The sequence below is a fragment of the Callospermophilus lateralis genome, chromosome X (assembly GCF_048772815.1).
Source record: "Callospermophilus lateralis isolate mCalLat2 chromosome X, mCalLat2.hap1, whole genome shotgun sequence".
NCBI lineage: Eukaryota > Metazoa > Chordata > Mammalia > Rodentia > Sciuridae > Callospermophilus > Callospermophilus lateralis.
Window position 1 is genome coordinate 10,563,716 of NC_135325.1, and position 24,165 is coordinate 10,587,880.

At 34.7% G+C, this 24,165-nt stretch overlaps 1 protein-coding gene across 2 annotated transcripts in view; it reads left to right on the forward strand.

Moving 5' to 3' along the window:
* Phex (phosphate regulating endopeptidase X-linked) overlaps positions 1–14,041 on the forward strand; it is a 185,634-nt gene extending 171,593 nt beyond the window's left edge. Inside the window, exons 18-22 of one of the 2 annotated variants that reach the window (XM_077107194.1) lie at positions 458–588; positions 5,929–5,994; positions 7,055–7,159; positions 11,403–11,479; positions 13,939–14,041. In XM_077107194.1, coding sequence (XP_076963309.1) covers positions 458–588; positions 5,929–5,994; positions 7,055–7,159; positions 11,403–11,479; positions 13,939–14,041 — 482 coding nt within the window. The remainder of the gene's footprint in view (positions 1–457; positions 589–5,928; positions 5,995–7,054; positions 7,160–11,402; positions 11,480–13,938) is intronic. The other variant, XM_077107195.1, reaches the window with a different exon arrangement.
* Positions 14,042–24,165: the final 10,124 nt, after the last annotated feature.

A 24,165-nucleotide genomic window follows, 5' to 3' on the forward strand; every position in this document is an offset into this window, starting at 1 on the left:
TGAGTAGGGCGTATGGTCCTATGTGTGGATAACTCGCTGGGTCTGTTCCTATGGATTGTTTGGAACTTCACTGATAGTGGTGCTCTGGTTCCCTCCACAGACTTTCCAAATGAAACCATTTCCTTTCACAATCCAGAGAACATTTCAGGTCAGATCAGGTGAAAACACAGATCCAAATTTGGATAAGACTGGTACATACATTAAATTGAGAAATCTCATTTTTTTAAAATGCCCTTTGTTCCTTAGAAGGAAAGAATTTTCTCAATCCTTGTTCTCCCTTCCTCCCTCTTTACATTTAACCTGTGATATTGGAAAGAATGCAGAAGCTGTTCTCAGGAAGGGTGTTCCCTGCTGTTATGACTGCATTTTGAAAGCTTGTCAAGGTGAGAAAAAGGAAAGATGTTGAATTTAGTTTCCATAAATAACACTAATGTCTTTTAACTTTCCTTTTTGCTAGGTAGAAAATTTGATAAAAATGGAAACCTAGATCCTTGGTGGTCTATGGATTCAGAAGAAAAGTTTAAAGAAAAAACAAAGTGCATGATTAACCAGTATAGCAGCTATTATTGGAAGAAAGCTGGCTTAAATGTGAGTACAACTGTGGTTAAGGAAGCATCTCATGGACCATTTTTCCTCATTTGGATATTAGCTTGCTTTAGACCATTGGTTCTTAAAGTGTGCTTCTGAGATCAACAACATCTGCCTTCCCTGGGAACTTGTTAGAAATGCAAATTCTTGATTTCTCCTCCAGACCTGCTGAATCAGAATCTCTAGGGGTGGAGCCTGATAGCCTTGTGGTCTGTCTGTCTTTTTATAATCCCTGTGGTGATTGATAAAAGCTGCAGTTTGAAAAAGATGGATCTATGAATTAATTTATTTAATGTCAAAAAATCCTGTAGTACAAACAATAACATCCTTATAAATCTCCTACATCTCATGACATTTTCTTAAAAAAAAAATTCCATCGAAACTATTGCTTAGGTTTAATTTATTGAAATCAACTCTCATTAATTTGAACTAATAGTCTGAGAACTGGTTAAGAGTTCATAGTTTTAGAAGTTTGAACAAAGGAAACATACTTTTTAAATGTTTATTTTCCATTATATAATAATTTTCCATAAAGACACGAACACAATTTTATACATGGTCTGTGTGAATGAAATGTCAATCCTTTCCATTTATTGTCTTCACCTACATATCCTTTTCCTATTATCAGTCTTACTGTCCCTACCTATAACATTGGTTACAATGTTATACTTTCCCCCTGCTTGCTTAAAGGTAGGGACACACGCAACTTTAGTACATTGTATCCAATGGCTGCCTCAGAGTCCTGGGTGTGAATGCTCTGTCATAATTTAGTCAAATAATCTCTTGTTGAGGTGTTACAAATGCTGACACAATAAACTCCTTTATTATGGGTGTACTCTTTTTTCTCTATAAGATAGATTCCAACTGTCACCAAAAAGTTACAAAATTTCATATTTCCACAAGTGATACATGAAAGAACATTTATCTATTGAGTTGTTGTTTTCTTGTCAAATTATAACAACCTTTTAAAATAATATAGATGTTAAACTTTTGCCTATTGTTTCCATTATATATATTTCCCCCAGATTTGCTACTTATCCTTTGGACTTTGTATATGATATGTTTCAACATAAAATATTTAAAATTGAAAATCATTTCCTCTTTTCCATTCTTTGTTATGAAGTTGTCATATATGAATTCTTCTAGTTTGCCTGGGGATGTTGTTTATTGTTTTGTTATTTTACATATAATTCTTCATGCATGTGAAATTGATTTTTCTATGGAGTTTAATATGAGAATTCACTGATATTTTCTTCCTAGAAGATAACCAGTTGATCCAGCATCATTAATTAAAACAAATCTTTTTCCGTTAGTTGTGGTGGCATATGACTATAATTCCAGGAACTCAGGAGGCTGAGGCAGGATGATCACAAGTTGCTAGCCTCAGCAACTTGCAGTTTATTTCAAAAATAAGATAAAAAGGGCTGGGGATGTCACTCAGTGGTAGAGCATTTGCCTAGCATGCATGAGGCTCTGGGTTCCATCCTTAGGAAAAAGAGAGAGCTAGAGAGATGGGGGTGGGGTCAGTCAGTCAATCATAGAAATTGAGGGGAAAATAGTGGTAACAAGAGCCTGGAGATAGTAGGGGGTTAGGAGGTGGTGAAATGTTGGTCAATGGGGACAATATGATAGATAGGAGTAATAAATTCTTGTGTTCTGCTGCATAGTAGGGTGGCTATAGTTAACAATACTGCATGGATCTCTCAAAATGACTAGAAGAAAGGATTTTTAATATACTCACTATGAAGAAATGATAAAAATTCAAGGTGATGGACTTGCTAATTACTCTGATTTGATCATTATACAATGTATATATGTTTATATCACATTGTACCATATACATATGTACAAGTATTATATGTCCAGCAAAAAAAGAATATCATATACACCAAGATAAATTCCCAGGTTTATGAATTAGGCAAGTTAATGTTTCTAAGTATCAGTGTCTTCAGCTATGAAATGGGTAAATACTTCTGAACTAATTAATTTGTTGTAAGAATTAAATGAGTGAAGTACTAGCATAATTCTGTTGCAAGAAGCACTCAGTAAGAGATAGTTAATATTTCTGATTCTTTGTCTCATACAAAGAGGTAGCCTACTCCAGAGAAAATAAAGACTTGTAGGTCTGAAAAGACAACAGTAGTTTTCTTGCAGTAAAAGGATTCATATTTCTTTGTGATTATTATCTGTAGGCATGAGGGAGTTTTCAGTTAACTGAAATAAATGTGACCCTCATAATGTTCTTCAGAAGTGTACATATTACTAGGTATACATGCTCTACATATGAGAAATCTGATGATCAAAGAGATTCGTGCCCACAGTAGAGTCTGGATTAGAGTTTATATCTTCATAACTCCAGAGCTGGCATTCTCTTAGTTTAAGTTCATTTTATACCTGGGTGATGTATAGGTAGGCTGTTCTTCAGCATCCATTTTTAACAAAGTGTCAAATATTGAAACAGTTCTGACAAATGTGTATCTTCATTACAAGGACAATAGAAAAGGCATGACTGTCTCAGCGTAAGTCCATCCAACCATCAGAAAACGGCCTGTTGTCTTATTCACACAGCAGAATGGGTGGCTTCTTTTGTGGCCAAAGGGCACCATAGTTTATTTTTTCTGGTTTCATTTGTAAGATTTAGTCTCTCTCTCTCTCTCTCTCTCTCTCTCTCTCTCTCTCTCTCTCTCTCTCTGAATTGGGAGGAGCATAGATGGGGTACCAAAGATATAGACTATCAGCAGCTGTTAAGTCCTGAGAGGTCAAACTTAGAGCCATGTCCCTCACTGAGATTGTCCATAGTGCCAGGAACCAGAGGTTGAGGATACTTCAAAAGCTTCTATTTTAGTTATAAAGATTAGACTAAAAACGAAGGAGAGATTTAAGCTTGAGTGGATATAAATACAAATATCAAGAGCCAAGAGGAGTTGAGAAGTTATGCATTATGGAACAAAGGCTCTGGAGACAGAAGAATGCTTAGGTTTCAATCTCTGAGAAATGTTAGTAGTTTACTTAGCCACTCTGTCTTAGAGCAGGTTATTAGAAGCAAAGACCAAGGAGGAGTTTCTTAGATCAGTAATTTATCAAAGTAGTTTCATGAGAAACTTGTAAGGGAGTGAGGAAAACATACCGGTTTCAGGAGGAGTTTAGCTTTACCCTGATCCCACAAAGGGTTCTAGAGCATGAAGCATACCATGGAAATTGTTCAGCCCAGGGGCAAGGGATGGGGCTCTTCCACCTGCATATTAGTCAGTTACTGGAAGGTGGAGTATAACTTCCCAGCAACCTCCAGGTATGGTAGCTTTCATAAACTAAGGTTCACTTCCTGAGCTGTTATCAGTTACAGGAATGGGTTCATAGTCCTGGTAGAAAAAGGAATCCGATGGGATACTAACAACAACTGCTACATATTCTGAGTTTCAGATCTTCATTTATAAAATAAGAATGATAATAATAGGACTTACCTCATAGGATTGTAGTAAAAGAATGTAGGTAAAGCAGGAATGCTGACTTTTGGGGACTAAAATTAGCAGGGTTATTCTGGGTGATTATAGCAAAAAATGTTTTCAAAGATTTTTTAAAAATTTATTTGTTCATTTTAGTTATACATGATAGAGTATATTTTGACATATCATACATACATGAAGTATAACTTCCCATTCTTGTGGTTGTACATGGTGTAGAGTTACACTGATCACTTATTCATATATGACCTTAGGAAAGTTATATTGGATTAATTCTACTATTTTTCCTACTCCCATCCCCCTTCCCTTCCCTTCATTCCCTTTTGTCTAATCCAAAGTACTTCTATAAATATTTGTTTTTATTTGTTAGTGTTACTTAATACCTGGGAAATTGGGCTAGGTTAAAAGTAAAGAGTTGATAGGATCCATGGCTTGTATTTGTTTCCTGTTGCTGCTGTAACAAATCATTGCAAACTTAGTAACTTAAAACAACACTAATTTATTGTCATGTAGTTCTGTATGCCGAAAGTCTGACCCAAGTCTCAGTGGTATAAAATCAAGGTGTCAGAAGGTCTGTGTTGTTTTCCAGAGGAACTAAGAGAGAATCTGTTTCCTTATCTGTTCTAACTTTTAGAGGCTGCCCATATTCCATGGCTCATGGTTCCTTCCTTCGAAGCTGGCAATGGCCAGTGTAGTCTTCTCACATTGGATCACTCTGACACTTACTCTCTTGACCTGTTTAGGACCCTTGTAATTACATTGAGTCCACCTGAGTAATCCAGCAATGTTCCCATCTCATGATCCTTGACTTAATCATATCTTACAAGTCTCCTTTGTCATTGTGAGATAATATATTTACAAGTTTTAGGGATTAGGATGTAGACATCTTTGGGAGGCCAGTATCCTGCCTATTATACTGGATCTGGCAAATATTTTTGTAAAAGTCCAAATAGTAAGTAATTTAGGCAATGTAGGTTATGTGGTCTCTGTTGTAAATACTAAACTCTGCTTTTGTAAAATGAGTAACCACAGACAGTGTGTTTATGAATGGGCATAGTTGTGTTCCAATAAAATTTAATTTATGACCACTGAATTTGAATTTCACATAATTTTTGCATACCATAAAATATTCTTCTCCTTTTTATTGTTCTTCCCCAATCATTGAAAAATGTAAAATCCAGTCATACTTGGTAGCCTGTACTAAAACAAGTGGCATGGTGGCTTTGGGTTGTGAGCTGTATTGATTTAGAATATTTAAAATATTTAGGTTCTGGCTCATTTGAGATTTTAAGAAATGGTTTTCAAATAATCAGAAGAATGGTCTTCTCTGTGCTTGACTGGGTGTCATACACATTGCAAACCTTGACCTTGTGGTCTGCACTACTGTTTGATTTTTGTTCCCCAGGAGAGCTATCCTTCTTTTAATTTTTCATGGAAATTACTAGAGGTAAAATGATAATGGTTGTTCTTGAAATCTTGTTCCTGTATGGATGGCAAATTTTTGGAAACATAGGTACAATTAGAAGAATACTCAAATTATATGAGTTAATCAGAGAAAGTAATCTGTGTATTGACATTTCTATTTTTTCCCATTAAACCAGAGTCACTCAGAATATTGTTAATATTTTATTGGAGCTAGAAAAAATTGGTGAGATTAAAGAGGGTGAGAAAGTAATGTGCAGCATAATAAAATAGAAATTATTATATTCAGGAGCACCTTGCTGGGGTTAGTTTGCCATCTCGCAATATATTATGACTACCTCTGATTTACTGAATGTAATTTTCTCTTTAAAATATGACACTTTTGCTTGCTATAATATTTATGCCTCTTGCTGAATGATAGTTGACCGTGAAACGCTTTTTTTTTTCTTTTTGTTAGGTGAAGGGGAAGAGGACCCTGGGAGAAAATATTGCCGATAATGGAGGTCTGCGGGAAGCTTTTAGGGTATGAACTGCAATGTTTGCTGTGGTTTTAAAAATTAAGCTATAAAACACTGTATGGGTGCACCTCAATTTATACTGCAGACATGTTCTTAGGAGTTGGGTATTCTGGAGTTTCTATAAATAGAATTGTATTTCCCCATCGACTCTATTATCTCTATTACCTAAATAGATCTGCATTTCTTTCTTTTTTTGTTTTTGAGGCATAAAGTTACCCTAAAGAACAATATTTGTTATTAAGAATCATGAATTTAAAAGAAAGTTTTCAGAAAATACACTCACAATCATATCAAAGTATGCTACAGAAACCTCCTTGGGGCTAGGTACATATATGAGTTTTCCCTGAGTACAGCTCTATCTCTCTACTTAAAATTTTATCTTAAAATACCAAAAGTCTAAATTATGGGCAGAGGCTAGTGATTCTCATGTATTGGTCCAGATAAGAGTCCATAATACTGTTTTTGTCATCCATTGGTCTTTGGTTAAATAAGAAACAAGTATGATATGGGAAATTTTTCATAAAGCTAAATACATTCACTTTAAAGACCAGGTTTTTGATGTGCTATATATCCTTTTCTTAAGGCTATTTATTAAAATATAATAAAAAGACCAGATTATTATTATAAGGCTATATCCTTCCTATATGCTTATTAAAATAAATTTTGTTTTATAAAATGATGGTGATCAACGATGATAGTTTTCCTGCTAATTGGAAAAAATAAAGAATTGATAATATGTGTACCCACAGATATATTTCCCTGAGGGCCTTGTCATGGTGTTATATTTGTTTGTCCCATGTTGAATTCTTTTTGAAAAGAATTATTTAATGTCTCAGTACTGTGGCTCAGCTCCTTTGGTAGTTATTGAGTGTAAGGTCTTTTTCTGGTGTACCTACTTCACTCTTAAGTGGAAAGACATTAACTTCTAGGTGTTTGTTTTCTTAAAGGAAAATTTGATACATTGCATTTTGCAAATGGCAGGAGTATATATTTAATATGTCTGTATTGGAGGAATAAAGGGAAAACCATCATCTCACAGCTCATCTATCCTGTTTCTCTCACTAGGCTTATAGGAAATGGGTAAATGAGAGAAGGCAAGGAGTTGAGGAGCCTCTCCTACCAGGAATTACATTCAACAACAACCAGCTCTTCTTCCTGAGTTATGCCCATGTGAGTACACTGAGGAAGGGGCATCAAGGATGTAATGCAGAACTTGAGCTTGTGGCTTTCATCATAGTTTAATGGCATGACTTTAATTTTGTCCAAAATATTCTCTCGCTGAATACTTTCAGGATAAAGTCCATCATCTTAATGTTCTGTAAAACATATAATAATTAACCTATTGAATCAAAGTTCACTGGTATTTTTTAACCAGTGAACTGATTTTTTAAGTAATTAACCATATAGTTCCTCAATATATCTGGACTTCTTCATGCATTTGGTACTACTTGTAACCATTTGATTTTTGTGGTCCTGCCCTTCCCTACATTTCTCCTTTTCCTTTGCCTCACTTGCTGAATTCATCCTATCTCTCTCAACCTATAGGGGACCCTCAGGTCTGGGTTCCCAACTGTAAAATAAATACACAAGGACTGTTGGAGCTGAAAAATAACAACAAAGTCTAGGAGAATCATGTTACTCTTTCACGAGTTTAATATGTTATTGGGACAGAAATTGGAAGGAAACACTAAATAAGGTATAATTCTCAGTTGAGTCTCTGGCTAATGAAGCAAGTTTCTTTGCCATTGGTTATTGCAATTCTTTGCCATTGGTTATTGCACTGGTTTGTGTCACAAATGTATAGACAACATTTTCAAAAAAGTCAGGATGTGTCTATAAAGGTTCTGATGTATGGCCTCACAGTGGGCAAACATTTAAGTACATGCTTAAAGCTCGACAAAAGTTTTCTTCAGCACAACCATTTGTTCCTAAGTCATTGCATTCATTTCTCAGTAAGCACATCCATGTCTTATTAAGGAATTCCTACCTGTTCCTAATTCCTAATACTCTGATTAAGGAATTCCTACCTGTCTGGGATCTTTTATCTCTTGAAACTGGCATGAAAACACCAAACCAATTATCATTGATCAATCCAATGTCAACAAAATCACTTTCCTTTTTAGTTTTCAGATTTCTATTAACATACCCCCAGTTTTTTTTAATCTCCCTGGTTAGAAAGTCTGTTCTTGGGTCTTATTTAACTGTCCATGTTTTACCAAATCTAGATGTTTCATCTTTAAAAAAAAATTTAGTTGTAGATGAACACAATACCTTTATTGTATTTATTTATTTTTATGTGGTGCTGAGGATCAAACTCAGTGCATCACACATACAAGGCAGGTGCTCTACTGCTGAGCTCCAGCTCCAGCCCAGATGTCTCATCTTTTTAAATACTGTTTAGTTTCAACTTCTCGTTCTCTCTTGTTTTAGGCAGTTCAGGCTCATAAACAAAAATGTATTTCTCATAGTTCTGGAAGCTGAAAGTCTGAGATCAGGATGCCAGTAGCATAAGGTTCTGCTGAATTTGGGGGAAACAAACATTCAGCCCACAGCATCCCCATTACCTATCTCATCTATAGGCAAAGCTTTGATGTCTTCTGCTCTGGATTATCCCAACAGCCTTATGGCATGTATTCCTTACTTCAGCATCTTTTACTACTCTTTTACATTTCACTGAAATACCATTTTATTTCAGTACTGATCTACTAAAAGAACAACAGTGGTTCTCAAATGTCTATAACATTGAGTCTAAATACCTTCATCTGGTTTTCAAAGTTCTCAGTCTGATCTATCTCTACCTGTTCTGCTTTAATTTCCTACAGCTTCATTGGATCAGAAAAACTCAACCTTATCCAGGCAGTATCCCCACTTCCACCCCCCATGATGTCATGTTCATTACTGTCTCTGTGGCCTTGCTTCTGATTCTCCTTTTATAATGTGGCCCCCTCCCTACTTTTCCTCCCCAAATTATTATTCAATCTCAGCTTTATTCTTCAGGAACCATGTTGAGTTTCACCTCATCCATAACTCTTCCCAAAGGATTCCAGTCCAGTCCTCATTATTTTCTTTTATCTCTAACTCCTATTATACTTCCTTTTACTAACATTCAGTTGAGTACTTAATTGCTCTCAAAATGTTCAAGACTTTCAGGTTGATCTCCACATCTAATCTTCTGGATCCTTAAACTTGTTATTTTCCTCCATAGCACCCAACAAAGATGCTGAATAGATTGAAGATGCTTGATATTTTTAGATCAATTGCTTCAAAAGGAAAAGGCTAACACAATTCAACTAGGTAGACTTCCTTTTGGGTGATTATGGGGTCAGATGTTAAAATAAGCACACAAACAACAGTAAGAATTTTTTCCAGTTAAGGTTGGCAGTTTCCTGTTTTTGTTAATAATGTTTTATTGGAAAATAGCTATACTCTAGCTGATTTCGTGTTACAGTGGCAGAGTTGATTAGTTAAACAGGAACCTTCTGGTCTTCAGAGACTAAAATATTTACTATCTGTCTCTTTACAGAGAGTCTGCTAATCCCAGATCTAGAGGACAAAGTACAAGGGTTCATTAGTTTTTACTATTTACATCCTAGTCCAAATTACTTCTTCACAGATGAAATAAACTAATTAATAGTGATGATATAGTTATAATTTTAAAATGTTTCCAAATGTAATATGAAACCATTCCTGATTTATTTTAAAGTAAAGAGATTTAGTGAAAAAGTGGAAAGCTATTTTTATCACTAATGAGAAATTTATCTTAGAGCTTTTCCTACTGACAGAATGAGGATATTTTCAATCTTTTGCACATTGGAGTTAAGTCTGCTTATAGGAAGCAAAGTTATTTTCCCTCCTGGGAAGGTACTAGGAAAATAGTAACAACCATAATGTGTTTTCAGAAATCTCTTAAGTGACATAGGTGACATAGACAATTATATATAATAATGTAAGGGTATAAGACAAAGTAACCTAAAAAGAAATGAGGTAAAAATTAAATATCAAAACAAGTTCACACTAGATAGCTTCTGAGGAAATTAAAGAATCATTTTACAAAAAAACATTTTCAAAATCAATTCAGAAACATGACTGATGATTTATATTCATCAAAATTAATAGCATCATATCACCTTTCCTGTTTCCTATATTCTTGCAGTTGCTGTGACCTATCAATTTCTTTTCTTGGATATTCTTCTCATCCTTCTACTTCTTTCCATTCCTATTCCTACTTATTTAATGGATATTCATTGCCCATAAATAATCTTCTAACTAGTCTCTTAATTTCCTCCTTCTACTCTACATGCCTATCAGACAAATCTTTGAAAAATATGGATTTTATTTTCCTGATCAAGAACAATGTTAAAATATAGTTTAAAAACTTTGGTCTATTGCTTAGGACTTCAAAAATCTGTCGCCATTCTGTCTCACTTGGTCTTCCATTGCTGCCAATTATATACAACCTATTGCAATCAAGTTCAGTGTCTTGCCTTCCCCCTCTCCCAATCATTTTCTCATTTGCCCTTCCATTAGAATGTTACCCACCACCATTTCCATGTGTCCTAGTCCTGTTCATACTTGAAGATTATATCATATTTTAAGATATAGTTTGAGTCAGAATTAAGTTGGTTATACTGCAGAAAAGAACAGCACAACGAAAGTGTATTTCTTGTTTATGCTCCAAGTCCATCATATATTAGCAGTAGGGCCCTGCCTGTAATTTTTACATAAGGGCCTAGGGTTTGGAATCTTTATCTTGACATGTAATTTCATGGTCACCACAGGTATAGGGAAGAAATGTAAGGAAATGTTCATTGCCCCTTAATGTATTCCTAAGGCTCTTAAAACTTCTGTCAGGTTTTTTTAAGCCTCTGCCCAGAAGTTACATCTATCATTCTGCTCATGTTTCATTGGTCAGAACAAGTTAGATTTCTGTGCCTAACTTCAAAGGAAATGGAGAAATGTACTCCTGTTCCAGGCTGAGACTAGGTTGAGGCAAGGAAAATACTTGGGGCGAAATAGTAACTTCTCATGACCATACTCAATTCTGAATGGCTGATTCATTTTATTGATTCAAATGAGCATGATTACATTTGATATGGGATATTTAAAACATTAAATTAATTGAAGGAAATGCGTTGATTAATTTTGGGGCACATATATGATTTTTTTGATTTAAAGCATATGTCTAGAAACTTCCTAATTTACCAAATTGTATAATTACTCATATTGAAAAAAACTCCTACTCTGGAGATTAGAATAATAGATGTTACTACTGATGAAGGTTTTATCTGGTCTGCTAAAATTGTTTGTCATCTATTCATTCTAAAATTATATTTTGGTATAATTTGGAGCAGTTAAACTAGAAAATGTATAATTGGAATGGAAGCTTATTTATTGGGATGCCTTTCTCTTCTAGGTGAGGTGCAATTCTTATAGACCAGAAGCTGCCCGAGAACAAATTCAAATTGGTGCTCACAGCCCCCCTCAATTTAGGTAAATGATTAAATGGGTGATACCAGTTTTTAACTGCATATTCCTGCCTCACACCACACCCATCAATCCATCCCAGTGTACTACTCATGAGTGATGCAAACAAAAGCCTGTATTGTGAAGGTGTAATCTCCATTTTGCAGATAACCAAATCTGGCCAAACAGAAACTAAACATCTTTTTCTGCAATAGTAGTAAGCTGGTATATTCAGTCCTTTTTCAACTAAATTTCTGTTGATGAGCAGTTGTACACATCTCTAGTTTCAAGAGATCCATGGGATTACAAAAGTAATTTGGAATCCAAATCATAGCTTTAGTATTAAATTCTATTTATGATCTTTCAGTTTTTGAAAGGAAGCAATACATGGGTGCTATGAGCACCATGGGCAATCAGTAAACTGAAATATTCAAAACACCCAACTACCTAATTTTTTTGGGGGGAGGTCTGAGCCAAAACCCAAATTTTATTGTCTCCAAAGAAGATGTAATATGAGGCACTTTGCCTTAAAACATCTAGAACTCTGGTTTGTTTCATGTTAAAGCATATTCTGTTTAATACCTCTTACTTTTTCCACACAGCCATCCAACAGACATAAATGCATGCCCACTTTCTGAATAGATCTGAACCCAAAGGAAGATTTATGATGATACTGAGCAATTATAATTCATATCTAGAGTCAGGACACTATATTTTGGCTTTCAGCTTGCATCATATTTTGAAACAATTGCTTATATATGAAGGGAACAGGATTATGAATTACAATCTTAATTGTCAGAATGTATAAAGTATTAAATAAAAACAAAATTATGTTTGATATTACTTACCCTGTCCTAGGTTCCATAGCCCGAGAGAAATTTTCTAAGTAGAGGACACATAATTATTATAAGAAATCATAATAATTTATAGTTATTCATTCTTTGCTTCGAACATATTAACCTGGATATCTTTATATTTAATATTTAAATGAATCAATTTGCATATTGCAAGAAAGTCATCTGAAATTTCTTCTATATTTTAAAAATCTTATTCCTAAAATCTTGCCTTAAAAATGCTTTGAACATTGACCATAAATTACCCAGTAGCATAAAAATCTAATCACTGTGTTGGAAATTCTCCCCCACTGGGCTAAACTGTCATGAAGCCTGACAGTTTCTAATGGACTAAAAATGTGCTCCCACTGACAAATGGTGCAGATGAAGCCACACAGTAGATTAATTACTCAACAGTTAAGTTTTTAGAAACTTATTTTTACTAACTAGTTGCCTGTAATGTTGGATTTTAGCTGATAATTTACAGAGTATGCTTACTAATTATCAGCTATATTCTATCTTTAACACTTGCCTAGGGTGAAGCACCCTATGAAATATGCATCCCTACCCATACATCCCAGTTAAAACACAAGAGGTTATGAGAATTTGTTGGATACAGGCCATTACATTCATTCAAATGCCTCTAGGTAACAAAGTCATTAGGGAAGAAATAGTCAGTGGCTGAGAATGCTGAGTTTCTAGTCAACCCTTTGAATGTGAGGTTGGGTGAGAAATAGATGAGGGGGGAAGTTTTTTTTTTTTTAACTGATGTCTGCAGTAACTATAGATTTTGAGTGCAGTGAAAATCACACAATGAAAATACCACTTCCAAAAAGCACTTACAATCAAAGTGCTGAGTAGGAATCCGCAGTCTTTACTGTAGTTGGGAACTTGCAAGAACACCGGATTTTGGAACTAAAATCTAGTGAAGAAGTATTTATCTGTAACAATTAGATGCTTCCCATTAGTTGGTTGTTGCATTAACTAGATTCTAGGTAAATATGATCCCCCCAAACTAACAGAAATTTAGAGAAGAGAAATTATTTTTGTAGATTGAAAAAAATTATTTAAAAATAGTTGGAAATGAATGATTTTACAGACGTTGAGTGAAAGAAGTCAAAGACACAATACTGAATACTGTGGATTCCATTCATGTAAAATTCAAAAGCAGGCAAAGCTATGGTGATAGAGGTCAGGATAGTAGTTATCCTTGGTAGGGGACACAAAGGGGCTTTCAGGTTACTGGAAATATCCTGTCTTGATCTGAGTGGTAGTACTATTGGGTACCCATGAACAAATTAGTGGTTTCTACATTTAAGAATCATGTACTTTATATCAATTATACATTCCATAAAAGTTAAGTTTTAAAAAATCTTGGAAAAACTAAGTATTGGAGATGGTATAGTTTTAAAGGATTTTGAAGAATGTTGGAAGAGTAGTAGGAACATTTGCCTGGCATTCAGGAGATGTTGGTTCTAGTCTTAGTGCTGTTAATTTCTTTGGAATTTTACTTAATGATTTTGGGCTTTAGCTGTCTCTCCTGTAAACAGATTAAATAAATGTCAAGATCCTTTCTAGCAATATACCATTACAATTTCATCCAGAACCTGTTGATGAATTAAATGACATGTGCTTTGCCATATCTTTTTTCAGGGTCAATGGTGCCATTAGCAACTTTGAAGAATTCCAGAAAGCTTTTAATTGCCCACATAATTCCTCGATGAACAGAGGTGTGGATTCCTGTCGACTCTGGTAGCTGGAGTGCTGTATTCTGCCATCCTGAGACAACTGCCCACTTATTTAGGCCTATATTCCCCTGAGGACTTTTATTTTTGATGAGTTTCATTATTTGGGTAGATGACCTGCTTAGATCTAAACAGTATCTGTTGAGAGTCATAGATCTTAAAAAAGTAAAAGCAAGAAATGGACCACGGATTTTTCTTTAGAAAATCAAACTAACAAAAGTAAATCCCTGGGCTATGTGTCTTAAAGTGCTATCTGCTGAATTGTTGCTATTTTCCATTTTAGTTAGTCATAGCTTGATGGCACATACCATTTCAATCTATAGCTTTTCAGGAGTCCTAAGTAGAATGTGTCCATCAAAAAGTTCAGTCTAGTAAACCTGTAACCCTCAGTGATGAAGACATGTGTATGCACATATAGAAGGCCTTGCTGTTCTTTGGACTGCATTGCTAGACTTCATGGACAGTCATTACTAATGCTAAGTCAGTCATTTCTTAATGCTAAGGTAGTTAAATAAGAACTATGTTGGATCTCCATTTTACATTTTTCAATGAAGTTCTTACTTTCAACTTTGGAGTCTATGTGAATGAAAATGTGCCTCATAACTTGCATCTGATGCAGCTGATTGCCTTATTCAGGTCAGCATGAACAAAGATGACAATAAGTCTACTAGGTAAAGGTTGAGTTTATCAAATAGGACGAAAAGGCAATATTAAGTCCCAGAAGAAGTAAAAACTCCTAGTCATGCAACAACAGGAAAACTAGGAGATGAAATCTCCAAAATTTTATCTAGTCTGCATGTTCCTGGTTCTTCAATGAGCAGGTATTGATTGGAGGATTTTCCAATTCCCCATTAGAAACAAATGGCTTTCATTTCCCTTTAGTGCAAAGGGATAAACACTACATTGAGAGGGAGAAAAATGCTCTTCCATTTCATCTCAGTTAATGTTCCCTCTCTTTAAAAAGAAAACCTTTTAAAATTTTTCTTGATTGAAGCCATTTTAGAATATACTGATTCAATTTAAAATTCCTGAATAGAACTAAGGAATATAATTTTTACTTTTCAAGTCTTTGAAGAAAGAGCAGTACTGTTTTTGATCCTTAGAGCATTATCCTTTTAAGTGAACCCCTCTTTTAGTTGTGTGTGTATGTAGGATAAAACTGAAATAGCATTAAAGTGGTTACCTGGCGTTTCCTGTTTCTTAACATAGGCACCCCCCCCACACACCCCATCACATTATTCATTGTACATGAGGTACTGGGTTAAGTGGGCCAAAGGGAAAAATCTCAAAAGCAAAATGACAAATTCAGTCTAACCACAGGAGGTCATTTTGCATCTCCGTGACTTGTCATCCTTTTAAAAGACATGTAAGTGTGTGCCACGTCCTTTTGTAACCATGGGAACTTCTGAAGAGAGAAAAATGGAGGGGAACCATCATAAGGAAAACAATTACACTGCATTAGTCAGAGGAGAGTGATTTTCCCCTTGACTTTCCTCCTCTCCGAATGGATAAACTTCTGAAGGGCAGCTACCTTTTCCTCCTCTTAACCACAGCTTAATGTGACCTTAGTTTGTATGTCTAAAAACAAGTAGTACTAGGTCAGGGGTGCTGGAAATGTATGTGCCTTTTCTCTACAGTAAGCAATTCAATTCGATTTAGACATGTATAATATTTTTTGTTTTATTCCTTACTTGAGTGCTTAAAATTAGCTAAGGTTTGTCATGCTTATATGAATAGTATTTTCCTTCTAGATTTCTTTTTAAAATTCTGAATAAACATATTCCTGCAGGTCAGAGAAAGTGTTTGATAAAAGCATAGAATTATAACTTTGGAAGTGGAAATGAAGTCACTTGTTAGTCCAGGAAAACTGGTTGGTGATCAGTTGGGGCTCTCACAGCTTCTTGATGACAGAGTTAACTTTTACTGATTAACTTTTCTTGATCTAACTCAATTCTACCGAAAATTGTGTATAGTATGGCCATTATTAACACAAATCAAAGTAGCAATATCAAATCATCACTATTAACTAAGACAATTTTGTAGGATCAGATTTCTAAATGCTTGTGTTTAACTCTTCAAATTATAGTCTTCTTGTCCTTCTCTTTGATATAGGCTGCTAAAAGAAACAGTCATTGATCAAGTTTAGAGGGAAGAAGATAAGATACAACTAGAAAGGAAAAGGAAAAAGTAGACAGAAACTGGCCTAAGAATGTGGCTCTGAAGAGAAGACAGGATTTTGGCGATCCTTGCTGAGCATATCTATTGGAGGAGAGCCATAAAGTTTTACAAAAATCATTATGGTAAATTAAAAGTAAATTACATATTGGATCCCAGACTGGCTTTGCTGAGCTTTTCACCAAGTGCTCAGCATTGGCGTCCTATTTCCATATTTTTTCCTTTTACCACATGAACTGGGATATGACTAATGCAAATTCAGGATTAATAAATTATCCTCAAGTTTATTTAGTGCCTTGCCTCAATGGAGCTTAAAGCACAGCACATAAATTTTATCACTAAGAAGCAACTAGGAACTATGGCTTGCCAGACAGGTTATGCTCATGCCAGAGAAATGGACAGGCTTGAAATTACTTGTCAGGTATCTCAGAGTAAGAAAAGACAGAGTCTTTAGGCTTTGGATTACTGGCCTCTGGATTAATCATCATCCCTTAGTACTCCCATTTCCAAATATATTTATTCAATCAACATTTCTATAATCAAAGCACTTGATAAGCTTCTTCCTCGATATTTTTTAACATAATTCTTCTGTTGCATCTTAAATCATGGAAGAATATCCGATTGTTTCATACAACCTTCTCATCACCAGTGGAAGTGTCCCACTGGTTCAAAGTAAGATGTTATTGGATTATGCATTTTTTATCTAAATAGTCTTTGTGAGATGAGTTTGATTGTGTTTTATTCCCTACTTTTGAAACAATAAAAACAGTCTTTTTAAGGACAATAAAAAGTAGCTTGAAGTCTTTCCATTTCTCTCCTTTTAAAAAATGCAAAGATATAGTACGTCTATTAATATTCTGTTTTAGACTGTATAAAAAGTATACAATGCACTGTAGTATACTATCTTTTTTGGTTTAGGAAAGTAGAATTTTAATGTAGTAACTTGCTCTGTAGATAGTTAAAGATTTGTAAGGCAGTCATTATATTTTCTTCTAAAATGTAAGTCAGCAGATGTGGTTAACTGCATTTGCCATAATGTTCCCTCCAAGAAAAAGACATGCCTTTGAGGAAATCATTGACCAATATAGGGTTGGTCTCACAAAAGTGACATTATTGTTACTATCAAACCAAAGAACCCCAATATGCTGTTACCATTCTTTAACAATCCAGTCAATTTATAGTCATTCATTCAGCACTCCATAACTGAGCACCCATTACATTTACATCCCTAAACCAGCTATAGTTAGGTGGATAATATACTCTCTCTGGCTTCAACAAACAATCTGGTCAACATGGGAGATGCATATGTATGTGGTTACAATTAGACCACTTGGGGTGTGGTTTGGGACACAGAGAAGGAATTATTCAACTCCCCTGGAGGACACTGTTGGTGCTCCTTCTGTCCAGATCCCAGCAAACCCCTTTGATGGAGCATTCTAACTCACTTTCTGTGTGCTTTTGTTTCTAATTTGCTATGACTCTCTAGGATAGTTGCCATCATGCTACTGGAGCCTCTGTGCCCAGTGCACTTTCAGAGATCTAGAAGTGTGTGGTGACCCATAGACCCAAGTAATGGAGGGTTCTGAAAGCCTGATTCCAGATAACTCCATAGGCATACCATAGAATTCATACTAACTTCTTTATGGAGCCTATTTGGGTTAGGTTGCCAGTGTAAGTAGAGTCCTCTGTTCATTATTTTAAATACCTTTCTGGCACTGATATGCTCTAAGATATGGAAAAGTACTGGTTTCTAGGCTTCTAGGTCAACCCATTGTGTAGTAGGTCATTGCATCATGTACAGGAAATATACATCAGATGATAGAGTTAGTGGATAAGAAGTGGCTGAGTATGACCTGATAGTGCCCCTTTTGTAGAGTTTACTTTCGGAGTTTCTAGCTTCTGAGCTGATCCATGAAATGAGAATTTTTGTGTGTAGGGTAGTGGCAGAACTAAACATGCATATAAATGACCAAGTTTATGAGTGATCTTTGGGATATGGACAGGAAAGGAGGGCTTTGGGGAATGGAGACAAGAAGTCCAGAATCTCTCTTGCTGTGGCCTATATAACTTCGATTTTAAGAGATCCAATAGGTATTGAGTTTGCTTTAATTTTCAAGTATATATCTAAGTGGATCTGATCAAAATTTGAAGGAGGCTAATGTTTCTAATTAGACTTAAAGTATTTACATTAATATTTCTAATTAGACTCAAGTTCACTTGCTTTTTTAGTAACTTATATCATACTAGCTGTAGAAACAGATAATCTTGATGGCTTAACACAGTTTAAGTTAACTTTTTGTTTTTGTTATATACATAATAGGTATTGATGATCCATGAGTTTCTTTCCTCCAGCTGGTGATTTGGGAACTCAGGCTTCTTCTGCCATTTTGAACACATAATTGAATATGTGTTCATCAGCAAGAAACTTGCAGAGGGGAAACAACATGGAAGTGCTGAGTGGAAGATTTGGGATAATATTGGAAATAGTCTACATTACTTCTGCTCTGATTCCATTGGCTAATACTGTTGTGTGGCCAAACCTAACTGCAGGGGAGGATGGGTTATGTAGTCCAGCCAGATAACCCAAAAGAAGAGGAAATGGGTTGGACTCTCAGGTAGCACTGCTAACTGTACCTTATAAAGTGAATTCCAGGGCAGTAACTTTGAGCTCTTTTGAATTTAGTAAATTGCTTTTGAGCAGAGTACAATGAAAATTGAAAATGCCATTGGTAGCCTGCAGTCTATTCTGTAGGAGTCTTTTTAATTAACGACTTAATTGGATAATTTAATCCCCTTTAGAATTGGAGATATGAAAATGAAAATGAGATACTCCCCGTGATCTGACAATACCGTGCTTTAATAAACACACCAAAGTGAACCCGGAAATGAGCAGCACAAAAGCTTTACAATAATTTGTGATCAGTGAAAGAAAACCTGATCTATAATTTTAATTATTCCTAAATGGTTTAGATACATGTTTCATTTGAATGTGTATTTTGTTTTGTTAATTGGCTCAATTAAGAAGGTAACTGAATAAGAATCTGTGGCTAAGCCATGGATTTACAATATTTTCTAAGCTTTTAAATATATCCCATTGAGAAATTAAATAAAATATCCTATGAAACATAATATTGGAATAAATTACAATATTTCCAGTATTTTTAGAGAATTTGTATAAAAATTGTTTTCATTTGCCCATTGATTATGAGATAAATACCACTAACTAAATGAACTAAATGATTAGGTTAATTTTTCTAAATTAAAGCTTACCTAAAATATTGAGTATTATGTCTTTTGCCAGTTTGACTGAAATACCTGCAGTATCCTAGACAAAAAGAAAAGTGTTGTTTACCATTTAGAAGTATATTTTGTTAATTTCAAAATTGATTTGAAGTTAGTGAAATCAGTACTGGATAATAGATAAACTTCCTTCCCCACTGACATTTGATGCATGGCAAAAATAACCCAGATTATATTTATTCCAAAATTAACCAGATTTTTAGTTGGCATTTATAATTTTTCATCTAATAATAATCATAATTAAAATAGCGCCTATTTGTTGACCCCCACCATGTTCTAGGCACTCTGCTATGACCTTGCCTGAATTATAGACAGTCTTCACAACAATCATGCAAATAGTTGTTCCCCCTGCACAGGTGAGGAATACTTCTGGAACTCACCAAGACCACATTAGTAGTTGGAGGAACCAGAAACAAAGCAAATTTTGTCTGATTTTAGAGCCTTTTCTCTAATACTGTACTGGGCAATGGATATGTTCACAAACACAATTTTGACCTGTGACTTAGTGAAAATTTCAGGTTGTGCTTCTGTAGTAATCTATTGGAAAATAACGTCCATATCAAAAGGAGTCAGCTTATAGGAATTCATACTTGATGGTAGTTTCATTTTGAGTCATTTAGAAAGGACACCAGAACCTGGCCTTCACTGATAATGCTTGATATTATTTATTGAACATGTGACCATGTGCCAGACATGTACAAAATGCCTTAGTTATATTATCTAATCTAATTAGTACAACAACTCAGATACCTAACACTATACCCATTTTACAGGTAAGGGAACCAAGGCTTGGGTAGACTAATGACTTGCCCATGAGCATTTAAGTAGCAAGCAGTAATGAAATGATGGGTTTGAATTCACTTTTCTCAAATACCCCCTTAGGCAAACATGTAACTATGGTGACCCTAAGGCCTGGATTTCCTGGCTGGGGCATTCTCAGTTCAGTTGGCAGACTTCTCTGAAGTCTGGGTTTGCCCTGTCCTCTCTGTTCAGTCTCCTGAAACCAGAATATCTCTAGGTCACTTTTTCAGAGAAGAAAACCTTTGAAACACTGTCTGTGGGTAGTTGAGGGACTTTCAAGCAATCACCTTGTTTTTAACCCTAATAAGCTTTCTTATAGTCTCTGTTATCTAGAGCTCCCAAGACTTGAGGAATTCTGATATTTTAAGGATATTTTAGCTTGCTTCTAGTAGGGGGTCCATTATTTTCATCATGTGGGCTTTAATCATTTTTAGAAAATATTTTAGAATAATTTTTGAAGAGGGGAAGATCTACATACATCTGAGCCTGCTACATTTAAGGGGAAGTCTACATTTTGTTTTCTTAATGGGAAAATCTAATAAAAATTTTTGTTGAAATAATTACTTCTGTACATAAGGTTCTGTGCTGAATAATTGCCTTTACCCAGCAATGTCTGTAACTAAGTGTAAAGATTCCTTTAAACTGCCAAATATTAGAAGATTGTATTTTCTGCAGAGGCCAATCATATTTTTTCTTAGTTATTCTAATAAAACAAGTGCACATGAACATTTGGTATTTTCCATTACTCCTAAAAACATATAACTTAGCTCTTGGAAAATTCACTCAAGATGAAAGGAATGTATTTCTGTTCACCTTCCAAAGTTGCTGTAAGAATATATCTAGAAGAAGGCTACAGTGGATTCATCCCAATACTCCAGAGAGAATTTCTACTTATCAACAAAGGCCAAACTTAGTCCTTGGAGATTCACATTGCAACTCTGATTTGCACACATGACCCCAGCCCTGGCTCTGGTGCCAATTGAATTTGAGTTAATGCACATACCTTATTGAGAAGAAATCAATCAAAAGCTTTTTGAAGCACAAATGGTTCTTTAGAAGCTGAAAGCTCAGTGCCTCAATTTTATTGTTAGCATTAAATAAAAACCATTGTAAAGCATTCAACATATTAAAATTAGTCTACAAACTGTAGTAATAATAAGGCACTCCCTCACCCAGGAAAATTGGTATTATGTGCAAAGTGATTATTTACTGTAGAATAAAGAAAAATCAACTGTCATTTAACATGTGCCTATAACTCATGAGGCAGTGTGTTAGCTGCTAATATTGCATGTTGATTAATCCAGGATTTTGGTGACTTTAAACCCAAACTTCATGAACAATATTATAATAGTATGATAACAGAATTATAATAACAGTGTTGCCATTATTCTGCCAAAAATTCTTCAGTTCCTTTACATTTACAATAAAACCCAAACAACTTCTTCTGACCCAAAAGCTCTATATGGCCTGGCTTTCAGTGACTGATGTCACTTTCCATTTTTTTTTCCTAGCTACATCAGTCATATTTCTGTTTCTTTAACTTTATTAAGCACTTTCCCGTCTTTTCAGTTTCAGGGCCTTTACTTCTTAGCCTGAAATGCTTTTCATGTGTCTTTCATATAACTATTAAAATCAGGCCCCTTAACTAAAGTCCACCCCTCAACTGTCCCTTACCTTCTCAGATCTAACCAGAGTTGTTTGTTTTTCCTTCCTTTCCCTTCCCTCCCTTTCTCCCTTCTTATTATTTGTCTTCCTCCAACATCTTCGAACTGCCATGATGTTAAGACTTTATCTTATTCAATACTATATTTCCAGCACTTGGAATGGTGCCTGATACATAAGAGATCCTTGTTAAGTGCATTTATTTTTTCATTACAAAAATAAATATTGATCACCTACTACATGCTTTACACTGTTTCGTGACTGCTGAGGATATTGTAATACACAAAACAGATAAGTTCTCCTGCCCTCTCAGAGCTTGGACTTGAAGAGACAGACAAGAACAAATAAGTGAAATATGTGATATACTAGGGGAAGAAATGAATGAATGAATGAATGAACAATTACAACATTGAAGAAAAGAACCTTTTCCAATATCCTGCCACCTTAAAATTTCCAATAATTTCTTTCTTATTTGTTTTCTTCCATGCTGCTTTCTGGATACATGCATAATTATTTGGCATAATTTTATTAAGGGTGTAATACGATTTTGCATGATTTTTTTTCATGTAGCAGCAATGGCCTGAATGCATAGGTGCTTAATAATTGTCCATTTATAGTGGCAGCATAATATTCTTTACAGTTTCTATGACATAATTTATTCAATAATTTCTTTATTGTTAGAAATTCTCATTTTCTCACTATTGTAAATAATACAGAGATAAGTAACTTAATATGTAGAGTTTTTTCTTTCCTCTTGATCATTTCCTTAGAATGAATACTTAGAAGTGAATTTGCTCCATCAAAGAAGGCACACGTGGCTTGCAAAATGAACTGAAAAATATCATTCTGACAATATTGTACGGAGATGGGGATGTAGCTCAGTGTAGAACACTTGCCTAATATGCTGAAGGCCCTGAGTTCAGTCCTCAATACCACACACACACACACACACACACACACACACACACACAGATTGAATGTATTAGTGGGCCTGTTTAACAAAACAAAAATCAGAAATGTGTCTTGCCTATAAGAAAGTGATAGTACATTGGAGGAAGCAGACATATAAATCAACAACTATTACATAAAGTTCAATAAAGAACAGTATAAAATGCTGTCAGATTTATAAAACCTGATCAACAATTCTGTTAATTTAGTTTTTACTAATATTTATATCTATTAAATATATAGGAGTGTGATTGATTTATTTTGTAATTAGATTTTTTTATCCCATTTGGTAAATTTGAGTTAATGCACATTAGTGTTCACCCATTAACCTATTGAGATCTTAATTTTTTTCTCATCAGTTATGAGATTGTTATTAGTTGTAGTCACTCATTTTTATTGAAAAATTCTACTTTCTGATACTCATCTTTGTTCATTTACAACTAGTGTTCTTTTGTAACTTAGTGGAGACAGGGGCAGAATGGCTATCTCATGCAATTTGTCTTGCTGGAATAAACAATATACAACAGAGTATAAAAGATAACACAAATTTAGGGAAAATATGCTAAATTTATTTCAGTTAACTGAACAAATATTTATTGAGTCATTTGCTAGATATTATTCTACGGTTGGGAGTACAGTAATGAATAAAAGTTCTATTTCCCAATTATTTAATGACTTAAAATACTTAGCAATTCTTAAGAAAAAGTAGATATGCAAATAAAAATTTCAACAGTATAATATATAATTGAATAGAGGTAAAAACAGTTCTTTGGGAATAGGAGTGCATAAAAATATTTATAGAGCTAAGCAATTAAAGAATTACAATGCTTTCAGCTGTGAAATCAAAATAATAATAATAAATGAATAAAGCAGAGAATCCAATAGAAATTGGGCAGATGACTTGAACTTGTTCTCAAAAGAAGATAACCAAACCACCAATCAATAGGTGAAAGTTGCTTAATTTACTGATAATTAAGGAAATGCAAATTAAAACCACCATGTGATTTATTTATATACTCCCATCCCTCCCCAGAATGGTATAATAAAAACGGACATAGGCACAGTTCCCATATACTGCTGGTGGGAGTATAAATTGGTGTGACTGCTTTGGGTAACTATTTGGCAGGATCTTCTAAAGCTGAATATACTTGTGTCTTATGACTTGGCAGTTTTATATTCAACCTAATGTATACTTAACAGAAAAGCAAGCCTATGTTCATTGAAAGACATGTGGAAGAACATTCATAGA